The 14,551-nt window shown below is 35.8% G+C and overlaps 1 protein-coding gene across 4 annotated transcripts in view; it reads right to left on the bottom strand.

Annotated features, from left to right (window-relative positions):
• LOC149416513 (integrin alpha-PS3-like) overlaps nt 1-13,246 on the bottom strand; it is a 37,893-nt gene extending 24,647 nt beyond the window's left edge. Inside the window, exons 1-6 of one of the 4 annotated variants that reach the window (XM_089640788.1) lie at nt 13,154-13,246; nt 10,505-10,827; nt 9,090-9,208; nt 5,874-5,965; nt 3,069-3,216; nt 285-382 (exon numbers count right to left, since the gene is read on the bottom strand). In XM_089640788.1, coding sequence (XP_089496914.1) covers nt 285-382; nt 3,069-3,216; nt 5,874-5,965; nt 9,090-9,208; nt 10,505-10,701 — 654 coding nt within the window. In that variant the 5' untranslated portion in view covers nt 10,702-10,827; nt 13,154-13,246. Of the gene's footprint in view, nt 1-284; nt 383-3,068; nt 3,217-5,873; nt 5,966-9,089; nt 9,209-10,504; nt 10,844-13,153 lie in introns of all 4 variants that reach the window. The other 3 variants (XM_089640791.1, XM_089640790.1, XM_089640789.1) reach the window with 3 other exon arrangements.
• Between the last annotated feature and the right edge of the window lie 1,305 nt (nt 13,247-14,551).

The raw sequence follows: 14,551 nt of genomic DNA, 5'->3' as shown, positions 1-14,551 counted from the left end.
GTAAAAATAAATGCCGCCGACGGGAATTCAGCTGATGTCCGGTCAGGTGCTTTGGACCACTGAGCTACGTCGGCTTATTCCCAACCCGCCAAATAATTCTATATGTACAAGTACTTCAATCGACTATTACTGCTTATTATATTTTTTTCCACCTGTAAACAACCAAATTTTAGTAATTAATGCTTAAAATAATTTGTTATCCTTTGTGCTATGTATACCTTGTCTTATAAACATTAGGTTATCATTAAAAAATAAATTAGTGTATGTTTTGTGAAATGACTCACCCTCTCGTGAGTGAAGTAAGCGGATATTCCGGCTTGCCCCATGCCGTAGTCATAGACAAACTTGGAGCCCCAGTTTTTTTGGGTGTAGTACCGGTAATCTGAAAGGAAGGAATCATTATTGGTGAAAAAACCTCGATTATTCCATCAATTAGCGGTTATTTACCATCGTTAAACAAGGTAGAAAAAACGCAACAAGGTTCAAAGAAACGTTATGGTTAGAGACCGGATTATATGCATTTGCATATTTGCATATGCAAATGCATATTTAGACCCTTTTCAGCGGTAGTTGCATATTTTAACAAATAATTTGAGATCTTGCATATTTACGCTTGATATCGTTCAGATGCCTCACATAGCGACACTATAGACGTCAGATGGCAAGGCGCGCGGCCAGCGAAGAACTGATAACTGATCGCTACGGCCGGCGGCCGGAGAGGGGGGGGGGGAACCTCTCTCATCTTCGCCTGCGCTCGCGCCTACTCGGCTTAATTCGGCTAATTGCCGAAAACAATTCATTCATTCGTATGAGGGGTGATTTGGTATATTTTTATGGTAATTCAGTGAATTGCGAATTTTGTTTTTGACTAGTCGCACGCGCTGTTCTTTAGAGTTTTGTCTAGTGTTTTGTTTGTTTGCACGAAGTTGTACATTGTGAAAGTGAACCATGCCCCCTGATAAAAAAAAGTGCCCATACGTGGATAGCTGAATATCCTGGAATATTTACATACGACGGAAAAGTTTTATACTGCCGAGTTTGCGAGAAAAACATTTCTAGCACAAAAAAGTTCCAAATAGACCAGCATGTCAAATCCAGTGTTCATATCGCAGGAGTGCAGAAGAAGGGCCCACGACAACAAGCTTTTACAGTGGCAAGTAGCAGTAACAGTGAAGTAACCTCCAAAGGTAAACAACAAAATCTCTTTAGCATGGATCTATGTGAAGCATTTCTTGCAAGCAATATCCCTCTATACAAACTGACAAATCCTGCCTTGAAGGATTTTCTCAGAAAATATTGCATAAATCAAAATATACCGGATGAATCTACTTTACGTAAAAATTACATACCATCAATTTCATCAACATGTGCTGGAAGAAATACGCAATGAACTCAAGGATAACATCATATGGATTTCAGCTGACGAAACCACCGACACTTGCGGCCGTTACATTGCAAATTTGATTGTTGGTGCATTAAAACTGGAACCTTCACCTTCCTATTTGGTGGCCTGCAGAGAACTTGAAAAGGCAAATCATTCTACGATCGCCAGATTTGTGAATGAGGGTATAAAAAAAATATTTTCTGAATCTTCTGCGGATGAAAATGTGTATGTGTTGCTCTCAGATGCTGCCCCCTATATGATCAAAGCAGGCAAAGCCTTTCAAGTATTTTATCCCAATTTGATTCATGTGACGTGTTTTGCTCACGGAATTCACAGACTCGCCGACGAAGTGAGATCCACGTTTGCGAATGTAAATAACCTGATTTCATCAGCAAAGAAAGTGTTTCTTAAGGCGCCTGTTCGTATAAAGGCCTACAAAGAAAAACTGCCAAATATCCCTTTACCTCCTGAGCCAGTAATAACACGTTGGGGTACATGGATCGATGCTGCGATGTTTTACCATGAACATTTTGAAGCCATCAAGGGTGTTATCAATGACTTCGATAGTGCAGAGGCTTTGGCAGTTTTCCAGTGCAAAGATTCGTTTGACGACGCCAGTATTAAAAAAAAACTAGCTATGATTACCACTCATTTCGCCTACATACCTGCAAGTATAAAAACGCTAGAAACTCATGGATTGGCGTTGAATTCATCTATTCAGGTTATGAAGGAAATTCGCCTTATGAATTCCTCGTTGCCAAAGCTATTCCCGAGTAAACTCAAAGAAAAATTTGAAAACATACTGAATAATAACCCAGGGTTTGAACCTTTGTGCCAAATTCCTAAACTGTCCTAAAACGGGAATTCCTCCTAGTTGGGCAGTCAAAGTATTTTTTTATCTACATGTGTCATTGTATCATCACCTGTACTAAATAAATAAATAAAATAAAATAAATAAATTGATAACTTCATCAACGGGGCAGGTGAAATTTTGCCCGGAACAATAAGTTCAAAAATCGCACCCAAATTTTAATTCTGTCCAGCCACATCAGTAGACGTTGAACGTTCCTTTTCCGCTTGCAAAAATATATTAAGCGATCGTAGACACAATTTGTCTACAGAACATTTAGAACAATACTTAGTCATATACGTTTTAAAAAGTAAATTTTAAATTTTATTGTTAAATACATTTTATAATTGATATTTTCGAAAATATAATTGTTATCTTTGAGAACTAATAGCTTACTAAAATAAAAAAAAAAATATGTAAAAATACGACTTCCTGTATTATTTCATGTTGCATATTTTGACCCTTTTTATGGATTTTCGTGCATATTTTAGCTATTTTTATTGCATATTTGCATGCATATTTTGGGCTATTTTTGTTGCATATAATCCGGTCTCTAGTTATGGTGTATTCACCATGATAATAAATTCGTGATTTCACGACCGTGGCCATCACTTCACCTTTGTCTCCGAGTTGTTCATGTAGTTCGAGCTACATTGCACAGATGGCTCTAGTGTTAGAAGTTTATGGAGTATGAACAACATCAAAGTGCTGGATACAACAGATGTCATTATTTTATAGGTTCGCCCCTCCAGATGGTGGTATAGCAGGCGCCGGGCAGCAGCCAGTCCCGGTCGTTCTTGCTCTCCTATTATATATAATGGGAAAGGCTGTCACCTTCGGCCATGAGCGGGACCAGCTTGTCAGCCGAGGCGGAGAGCAGCTCGGTGTCGCTGGCTGCGGTGGTGTAGCAGGCACCGTGTATCAGCCATTCCCGGTTGTTCCTGGTCTCCTTCACCTGGTTCACCCAGCGCGGGGCGCACACCTGCAACAAGCATATCATTGCATATTATAAGTCTCTAAGATTTGTGCTTGGAACAGCTTGAATTTCGGCGCCTTTTGAAATCCAAAAACTTAAAATTATAAATCGTAGTGTAGACAGCCCGAATTTACTTAACCTCATTAAATTTCATATGCTTAGGAGAGCTAATCGTTCCAACATCATGTTTAAATGTAACAATAAATAACATAGCATAACTAGAATCAAACAAATAACTGAAATACTTAAATTTAAATCATCACTAAAAAATGCTTTTAATTAAACAAATGTCACTACACTTTAAAAGAGTACTTTACATAAATTAAATACATCTGTTTTTTTATTTTTTATTTACATACATTTGTTAACATGTAATTGTTGGGTTATGTAATATAATGTGTATTTTGTGGGTTAGCTGGAAGAAATGGGATGTAACCTATAAGCTATACCCTTTGTATTCTGTATTTTTGTGCAATAAATATTTTTTTAAATTTTAAATTTTGAATACCAGTAGTGAGCATTTCAAACACTCGTTTGTACCTAGATTACATGAAGTTAGTAATAGACACGCAGATGTAGCGGATCTATTTAACTGCATGGAATGTAGGTACAATAAGTCCATACTATCATATCTTTTCAATCAACACTAATTTAACATAAGTCTTCTGGAGTTTTGTATGTACTTGTATATCTTTCTAAATACTTTTTTGTATATCTGTTCTAGTCTATCATTAAGATAATTCACCAGAAGACCAAGACAAATCCCACTGATCAATTGTTTCAGGAAACTAACATTATGGAACTAAGGCGGATCTACTATGGCCAAGGTCTTAAATTTATATACACTCGTCTTTATAATTTCTGTAAAAACCCAAATCTTTCTAGCCAGAGACACAACATATGCATGTACACAGTGCCTCACTGCAAAACTAGGCTAGCCCAAAGACACATTAACTATATTGGCCCAAAATTGTTTAATTCCTTGCCGAGTTCTTTCAAGATGTGCCAGAACCTAAACTCGTAAAAAATAAATAATAATATTAAAAGCTGGGTAAGAAAAAATCTGGAAGTGAGAGAATTTTTTCTACAATTTGTACTACGAATATGATACCTAAAATATGCCATTACCGTCTACATTTAAAAAAATTCCATTTAACTTCAACTTTAACTGTTTATTAAATATTTGTTTATAGTTTATTAACTTTTATTAATTACGTAAAAACTCCAGTAAAATCATATAAATCTAACTATAGGTACTATATATTTTTTCATTATTTAACCACCACTGTTTTGAATTCATAAATTATACTGCCCACGCACAGGCTTCGCCTTTGAGGGATTTTTTTGTTACTGTCTTATGTTTTGTATAATTATATATGTACCTGTATGTATCAACAAATTTGCCAATAAAAAAAATCTTACTTATATATCCGTCTAGAGTTTCTGTCAATTTTATACTTATTATATATGATTTATTGTTTATCTCATATTTACATGGTCGATAAATAAAAAAAGGGATTCATGCAAAAATGAAGATAGAATTCTGTGTTTATTCCACCGGATTTTTATTGTAAGGTGCTACGACGAACTAGCTCCGTTGATCTAAATGGCCCCGGTGCGCTATTTTATTGTAAGGCGCTACGAAGAACTAGCTCAATTGATCTACATGGCCCCGGTGCGCTCTTTTATTGTAAGGCGCTACGAAGAACTAGCTCCGTTGATTCACATGGCCCTGGTGTGCTCTTTTATTGTAAGGCGCTACGAAGAAATAGTTCAGTTGATCTACATGGCCCCGGTGCGCTCTTTTATTGTAAGGCGCTACGAAGAACTAGCTCCGTTGATCTAAATGGCCCCGGTGTGCTCTTTTATTGTAAGGCGCCACGAAGAACTAGCTACGTCGATCCACATGCTCCTGGTGTGCTCTTTTATTGTAAGGCGCTACGAAGAACTAGCTCCATTGATCTAAATGGCCCCGGTGTGCTCTTTTATTGCAAGGCGCTACGAAGAACTAGCTACGTCGATCCACATGGCCCTGGTGTGCTCTTTTATTGTAAGGCGCTACGAAGAACTAGCTCCGTTGATCTAAATGGCCCCGGTGTGCTCTTTTTATTGTAAGGCGCTACGAAGAACTAGCTACGTCGATCCACATGGCCCTGGTGTGCTCTTTTATTGTAAGGCGCTACGAAGAACTAGCTCCGTCGATCCACATGGCCCTGGTGTGCTCTTTTATTGTAAGGCGCTACGAAGAACTAGGTCCGTTGATTTACATGGCCCCGGTGTGCTCTTTTATTGTAAGGCGCTACGAAGAAGTATGCTCTTTTATTGTAAGGTGTGAACCGATCCAATAATTACGGGAAAGGAACGAATCCACAGCAAGCGGCGTTTCGCGCCATTTGCGGTTGCTGCGTACCTTTCCATTAAGTTGAGGTTCAGTTCGGTAGTTCGGCTCGCGTCTGTATACATAGCAAAAGATTGTCAACTATTTTTGTTGCCTGGTATTTTCGATGTCTTTGTCAAAAGCTTGTGCCTATCGACGGAGTTTTAATGTTTTGTGCGTACGCTTGTCTAATTGATCTACTATTTATGTTAGTTTGTGTTTGTTAATTGACTCTCCTCATAACCTAAAGAATCACTGTATGGATAAAGAACGAAGTAGTACGTACCACCATTTTGTCCGCTTTGGCGTGGACTGCCATAGTCGCTCCCAGCCAGCTTCCATCCTTCCTGTCCCAGTACTCCCCGTTGTTAAAATTTTCTGTAAAGAAGTAGAATGTATGATAATAATTTTATTTGTTCTTCTAACACAGCAAAAAAAGCCAAGTTATTTCTTAGAACCATTTTAATTTAAAATTATCAATACTTAGTTTAACCACTTTTATTGTTTAAATCGGAATATTTCTGCTTTGCAATAAAATCCAAATAATTGGAATATTTTTGAAAGTATTTGATAACAAATATTTTTAAAAGGTGACGAAATACGCATTCAAAATTAACTATTAGAAATAAACACATATTCTTTTGAAATATGAACATTTTGAGTGAATTAAAAAACGATTTTTGTAACTAAAATTACTAATAATGTAAAAACACACGCAGTTTATTAGACAAATGTATTACAAAATGTCGTTTCAAATGAAAATAATGAATAAAAAATTCACGAAGTCGCATAAGTTCAATTGCGGTCGGAACCTTTGGTTTCATAAAGATGCACATTTATATTCTTCTGTGTTTAACTTCGATTAATTAATTATTTTACTATAAAGCGTGGTGTTTCCTCTTTCTTACACCGTTTAGATCATATTTCTCAACACAACAGTAAGTGAGATACAACGATTTCTGTGAGACCATATTATGAGCTGTGCCTAAAAGCGAACAAGTTAGCCTGACGGGTTAACCCATAAAGCCTCTGACAATTTGAAATGCACGTCTCGTGTTATGAGAACTGTCAGTGGATTTCAGATAAATTTACTGTTTTGAAGGTATTTCAAAATAAAATACTATATCTACTTGAAAGCATATAAAAGACTCTTTCAGATTTGAATACCTATTGCAAATCGGCGAATGTAATTAAAAATATTAACACAAGATAAAGTTTTAAAGACAAATACCGAAGGATTTTATCACATAAACTGTAATTACTATTTTACACGAAACTAAAAAAAACATATTTAATCAGGCAAAGGTATTTGTCACTTCACTCTTTCCGTTTAATATAAAAAAAGTGAAGTTGTAAATGCTAATGAAAAAAAGCATTACAATCGAATACTTTGATTTAAAAAAAAGATAATTGAGTTTCATTATTTTGTTTGGTTAATAAAAATCAAATTTTGTATGAAACATGAAACAGGCCGTGTGGAGAACAATTATTGGATCTTGATCGAATTGGGAAAATCCAGGTTATGTGCTCTTGTGGATTAGCAAGCGTAGATATTATACAAGTCTGGTTTGTAATTCCGAATAGGATTGGTACAAATAGAACATGTAGGACAGTTCAACCATGAATATCTCGGAGTTAAATTTTTTAACTCATTACCAGAAAAAATTAGAAACATGAATGCAAATATAAACGAATTCAAAAGCCACCTTAAAAAGTATTCCGAACAGTTGAACTGAATCGTACCAAATATAAACAAATATAACAACACCCCCATACACACAAGCCCTGCTTATTTATGGGGGTACATCGAATACTTATATTATGTAATTAATAACCTACTATATTGTGTAATTATATTATGTAATTGTTATATTATGTAATTCGTGTATCTTTTTTTTTACTAATAAAAAAAACTAAAAAAAAAAAAAAAAAATGTAGCAGGGCGGAAAATCCTAAAAGGCCTTAGGAATCGTCAATTACTTTTTACAAATTAAGTGTAACGCTGCTCAACCTCTTGAGAGGTGTAATATAGAATAAAAATAAAATAGTAATACCTTCAAGCTAAAGTTATCATTGCAGACATTCGAAAATTCAATTGAATTCAATGAATTTAATTATTTTAAAAACATCACGAAATTGTTCGTCTTTGTCTGTTTTTAAATACTTTTGTAAAGGAGACATGTAAACAGTGGGTATCAGTAGCAAGTTAATTCTGAAGGATGGTAGATACTGGTGTGGCGATGTGTACTTGTGTAGCGATGCGTACTTTTGTAGCTATGTGTACTTGTGTAGTGATATGTCCTTGTGTAGCTATGTGTACTTGTGTAGCGATATGTCCTTGTGTAGCTATGTGTACTTGTGTAGCGATATGTCCTTGTGTAGCTACGTGTACTTGTGTAGCGATGTGTACTTAATTACGGTTAGTGTGTCTTCTGTCCTATAGATGTTTCAATTAGAGCATACCCAAAATAAAGTCGGTAGGATAGAGCAACGGGTAGTGGCCATTCCATGTACAGAAGTTTCAGATTTTTTTTCTGAACTCTATCCAGCTTGAGGGAATACTTTACCCGGTGCAGACTCCAAATTACCGACCCACTTTCTGAACTCTATCTAGCTTGAGGGAATACTTTACCCGGTGCAGACTCCAAATTACCGACCCACTTTCAAGGCTCTCTTAAGGCGAAGCTTAGTGACAAATCACTATTTTGATTAATCTTTATAACGAATTGGTGTACATTATGAATACCGAAAATATGCTTTAGATAAATTGAAAGTTTTCCCATCATTTCGCGTGAGTAGAATACAGTTAAAAAATAAATTACTCAATAAGAAATATAAATGTAAACTACAATTTTTTTTTTCAATAGAAATGTGTAAACGAATAAAGGTAGCAACTTTTTAAAAATACAGTATTATAGCTAAGATTATCTGTGACAGTTTCACTTGATTAACTTTTTTGATTTCTTATAAAATTATTTACAAATTAAATAAAAACCAGTTTCATGCTTGAAATTGAACGTTTTTAGACTCCGTTCGCCAAGCGATTATAATTCCCATTACCTACAATATAAGGTACACCAAGAATATACACATTTTTGGCTTGTAGCTTCCTCTTAAGGCCTTACCAAGGAACTGAATAAAAGTCTATGAAAAGTATTATTATCCTTTTTTTAAGAGATGAGAGGCATAACGAAGAGTTCCCGTGAGCACTTAGGCCATATACACATTGTGCTGTCTCCCATTGTACCACATTCCTTTAACAGTAACCCGTTTCCTTTGATAAAGATCACCATGGTTGTCTTTGGATATGTGGCTTTGTCTTCTGGTTCCACAACGTGTCTGGGTCATGTTTTAACAAAGCGGACATTGGAATCATAGGTGAATTGGAGACTTATGAAAACTAAGTATTTTCGGAAAGAATTTGTCAAATATCAACATCTCTCGTGGTTATATACAGTAAATATCAATTATTGTCGCGATTATCATATAACTACTATGTTACTTGTCTTGTCGAGCAGCACCAGTTGACACTGCTTGCCAGGGTTGCAGCGGTACACGCGGCCGGGCTCCGAGATGCCCGGCATGTTGGAGCAGTTGGAGCGGGGAGCGCCCACCTGGAGCCTGCACAACACGACACAACACATCAGTCAGAAATCAGTTAAACATTAGTCGGACATCTGTAAGACATCAGGAAGATATCGGTTAAGCATCAGTTAAACTTCAGTCAGACATCAGGAAACATCAGTAAAACAGAAGAAGACATCAGAAAAACATCAGGACGACGTCATTTAGGTACCAGTAAGACAAAAGTAAAAAAACAAAAACAAAAAACAGTAAGACATCTATCAGACATCAGTTCCTATAGTAAAGGTGGTGAAGTCCAGGGTATACCAGAGTACTACAGCTTACGGTGTATATTTATAATTATCGCAAGAGAACATCATTTTACGAACCAACACAACATTATCAGTTACGTAGGTACGTATTTGACAAATTATATTATAAATAAATTCTTTGTTGAAAACCGGTGAAACCCGGTGGTTATGTGGCTAAGAGACTTCCGGTGACAGGGTCGAAAAGTCACGCAATTTATGTCGATTATCACGTTGGAGGAAACATTAAAAAAGGTGTAAGAGCTGTGTTTTTATTTTTATGTTACACCTCACAAGAGCCCCCTGACTGTACAATGTAAAGACAGGGGAGCTATGTCGCCACCCGGTTAGGAAGTGTTGTATGGCGGGTTATGGTAGGGTCTGTAAGAAGGGATTTAGTAATTCGTGCCTTGAAGAGGTTCGGATTATATGAAGGAGGAAAAACAGATGTTGGTAGCTCGTTCCAAATATGAGCCGACTTACACAAAAACCAGTCGAAGAAGCGGCCCATTCTCATGATGCCAACATCAAGTGTGAACGGGTGTTCTTCTCGTACACGTCGGGTTTCATGCAAGTGCACCGGTGCACCGGGGATCAAAGCTGCTAGCTACTTAGAGCAGGCTCAATTGAAATACCCGTGGAATGTTAGAGATAGAAACTGGTCTGTTAACAATGAATTGTCTATCACTCGGACCGCCCTTCTTTGCACAGAATCAAGAAGGTTAATCAAGTATTTTGGGGCTCCATCCCAGAGGTGGCTCCCGAATTCAATTGTAGGGCGTACTTGCGATTTGTATAGTGTTACTAATGAAGAATCTGCTAGCCCCCCAAGACGCCCAATTACTTGTGCGCCAGATTTACTCGGGCTTCTAAATAGCCTTGATACTTGAGCCAGTCTGATATACTTACTCCAAGCATTTCAATGGAATCTTTATTGGGGAGGGTGTCTCTATCAAATTGCACCAGACATTAATTGTTGTAATTGAATACAAAATAAGGCCAAAGTCAGTCAGAATCTGTAGGAGTTAATCAGTTCCAGACTCACCAAGTGTAGTTATTCCTGGAGTAGAGCAGGACGGAGTAACCGAAGTAGGTAGGGCGGAGCGCCGATAGCTTCAGCGGGTCCTCGTACACCAGCGGCACGCGCACGTCAAACAGCTGGGGGCTGGCCGCGTGCAGGGACAGTGCCACCAGCAGCCACACGGGGCTCAGGGGGCGCACAGCCCTAAGGGGGCACCACATCTCACCCACTCACTCTCAGTCAATGATATTCACTTTCACCTGAATATTTAAAAGCCACACGCGAATCAGATTTTTCTCATTGATTTCACGATGTACCGAAGAACATGGTACAAAGCGTAAGCGAATCTAAAAACACCACACACTATTAAAATATATTTAAGTTTAGTTTTGTATTTGTAAAATATTTAAAAAAATTACGATTTTTTTAGTCATTTTTCCTTTTAAGTGCTTGACAGCGATTTTACATTCGATTGATTTATCAATTTCATTAAAATAAATATAACGTGACAAACTATCGTGTTTTATAAAAATAAATATACCAAACGAAAATATTGTTTCATTAAAATATATTTACTGTGACAAACTGTGTTTCATGAAAATAAATATACCACGCGAAACTACTGTGTTCAATTGAAATAAATATACAGTGCCAAACTATCGTGTTTCATTAAAATAAAAATGTAAAAAACCACATTTGACACCTTTTTAAAAAACTTTTAACTGATTTTCATTTTTTGAGTTAAATTATTGGAAATGTTGTTAGCTAGTTTTTTCTTAACTTTAGGTGCCATATTTTTTATAAAAACTGAAAAGTTACAAAATTAAAAATATTCTTTCAATGCTGTTTACACCAAAGATTTAGCACATATTTAAATGGAACCTGTTTAACTGCACATTATGACTACATCCCTTGAAATAAAATATTACAGTCAGGGACGATAAGAAATAATGACTACATCCCTTGAAATAAAATATTACAGACAGGGACGATAAGAAATAATGACTACATCCCTGAAATAAAATATTACAGACAGGGGCGATAAGAAATAATGACTACATCCCTGAAATAAAATATTACAGACAGGGACGATAAGAAATAATGACTACATCCCTTGAAATAAAATATTACAGACAGGGACGATAAGAAATAATGACTACATCCCTTGAAATAAAATATTACAGACAGGGACGATAAGAAATAATGACTACATCCCTGAAATAAAATATTACAGACAGGGACGATAAGAAATAATGACTACATCCCGTGAAATAAAATATTACAGACAGGGACGATAAGAAATAATGACTACATCCCTTGAAATAAAATATTACAGACAGGGACGATAAGAAATAATGACTACATCCCTGAAATAAAATATTACAGACAGGGGCGATAAGAAATAATGACTACATCCCTGAAATAAAATATTACAGACAGGGACGATAAGAAATAATGACTACATCCCTTGAAATAAAATATTACAGACAGGGACGATAAGAAATAATGACTACATCCCTTGAAATAAAATATTACAGACAGGGACGATAAGAAATAATGACTACATCCCTGAAATAAAATATTACAGACAGGGACGATAAGAAATAATGACTACATCCCGTGAAATAAAATATTACAGACAGGGACGATAAGAAATAATGACTACATCCCTTGAAATAAAATATTACAGACAGGGACGATAAGAAATAATGACTACATCCCTGAAATAAAATATTACAGACAGGGACGATAAGAAATAATGACTACATCCCTTGAAATAAAATATTACAGACAGGGACGATAAGAAATAATGACTACATCCCTGAAATAAAATATTACAGACAGGGACGATAAGAAATAATGACTACATCCCTTGAAATAAAATATTACAGACAGGGACGATAAGAAATAAATAAAAATTCACTTTCAAAGAAGATATTTTAGCAAAATATATTCTTGAATCTCGATACATTTTTTCGTAAGCTGAAATAATATTATTCATTATGTCATTGAAGAAGAAGATGATAATAATAAATCAAAACGAAACATGAAACAGAACAAGACACAGAAAAATAAAAAGATAACGGTTTATCGGAATCCAATCTAGGTTATTAAACAATTCTTTAAAACTTTGTAACTATTCAAAAATATAGCTGTCACAAAAAATGGAAAAAATTAGTTAAAGATAATATTGTTAATTCTGAATTTGAAATATGAGATAGACAAAAATGACGTATTAGGTCCAAATCATCGAGTATTTTAAGACGTTGTTCCGGCAAGACAGAGATCCTGGGTTCGATTCCCAGTTGAGACATTTATATTAGAAAAGAAGTTCCAAAAAAAATATGCTCGTATATATTATAAATTATTATATGCAGTTAATAATATTACACTGTTATGATAACAAAACGTGTACAATATTATCAAGCAACTTTTTATGAATTTATTTTGGCCATAATTTTGTAAATTATCTTCTGATTAAAGGCATTTTTTAGAAATCCTCTAAATAGATGTGTCTATCCAAGAGGGCCGTACACTTTGGCTCAAGAATGAAGAGGCAACAAAACGAAAACAACAAAACTACAACTAAATAGGTTATCTCATGATAATTTTAATTATTGTTAGAACAGGGACCGTACGCGATATTAAAAAAATCAAATCTAGGAAACGTACTTTCACTTTAAAAGATAAACAATTATAACACACTTCTTTTGATACTGTTTCGGCAAACTTCTTTCGCAGCACAACTCTCGATTTCAACAGCTCGACATTATCTGTGTCGAATGATAAAACTGTACCTAATTAGGGAGTGTGTGTGAAAGAAGGAATATGTGCATGCATATAATGTATTATTATGTATAGTGACCGCAAAATATGTTTTAGCGAATGAGTCCACTCTCGGTATAATGAAGTAATATCTGTCGGCGAGAATTTGCCAGCGAGTCCCGTAGTCCTGTTGTAGTCCTGTTCACTGTCCCACAGGCGCTATTGAAGCGATAAGGTGATCTCAGGTACAGGATGTGCGGTTATCAGCGGTAACCACTTCCCTTCTCACTGCCGATCTAATCGACTCGACGGGGCCAATATTAATATTTTACTGATAGATACACACTCGTATTTTTAAAATGATTATTTACGGTACAATTGGGTCTAAATCATCTTCTTATTCCGTATAGTAAGGGGTTGGAGGGGAACACCTAGGTCAGTGAGCCAGTCTAGGACCTCAGGTGACCCTGTAGACCGCATCAATCCCGCCGGCCCAATTCTTTGCCATATGTTCGATAGTCTGCACCGCATCGCATTCACACATCGCCAACTCTTTAAGGCCCAAAATTTGCAACATGTGGACACAGCGGCTGTGGGGAGATGTTGTTCCATTGATGTCGGACTAGGTTCACGAGGCTGTGAGAATTTAGAATTTAGAAGGCAGGTCTAATTAGAACCAAGGTATGTTATTTAGTGTATAACCTTACTAGAAGTTTTATTTGAAAATTTCACGCATTTTACTAACATTTATTGTATTATTACGTGGATATCTTTACATAAAATGCAGCACTGAAGTTATTGGAAAATAATTGTACCATTGACACAATATATTTCTAATGTTTGAGAACACACTTTTTGTTGACAAATATAAACTTATGAATCATAAAATATCCGAAAAAATCTTTTAAAATAATAAAAATTATTCTTTTATCCTTAAACAGGAATCATTCCTAGGTATTTAGTCTTTTAAGTTCTCTTATATCTATAAATAAAGTATGTATTAAACAAGTAGATAAACATGGTCCCATGATAACTCAACACAGTGACTATTCAACACACCTTTAAATAGTGATTTAAAGTCATTAAATATGATGAAAAAAATAAAATTTAAACCTAACCTAACCTAACCTACTTAACCCAGTTAATAAAGCTTTTGTTTCATCATTTTCCATGACTTTATATAACTTTTAAAGATGTGATGAATTATCATTTTGATGATTTATCCGGTCACCGTTTCCTAACACGTTGACGGACACTTGCCAGAAAATGACTGAATACGTTGTTCATGATTCTACACCTGTCATG

This window comes from Hesperophylax consimilis, chromosome 16 (assembly GCF_061612785.1).
Source record: "Hesperophylax consimilis isolate HC1 chromosome 16, BYU_Hcon_1.0, whole genome shotgun sequence".
Classification (NCBI taxonomy): Eukaryota; Metazoa; Arthropoda; class Insecta; order Trichoptera; family Limnephilidae; genus Hesperophylax; species Hesperophylax consimilis.
Note: the sequence above shows the minus strand (reverse complement) of the source record. Positions and strands in the feature narration are given on the sequence as shown.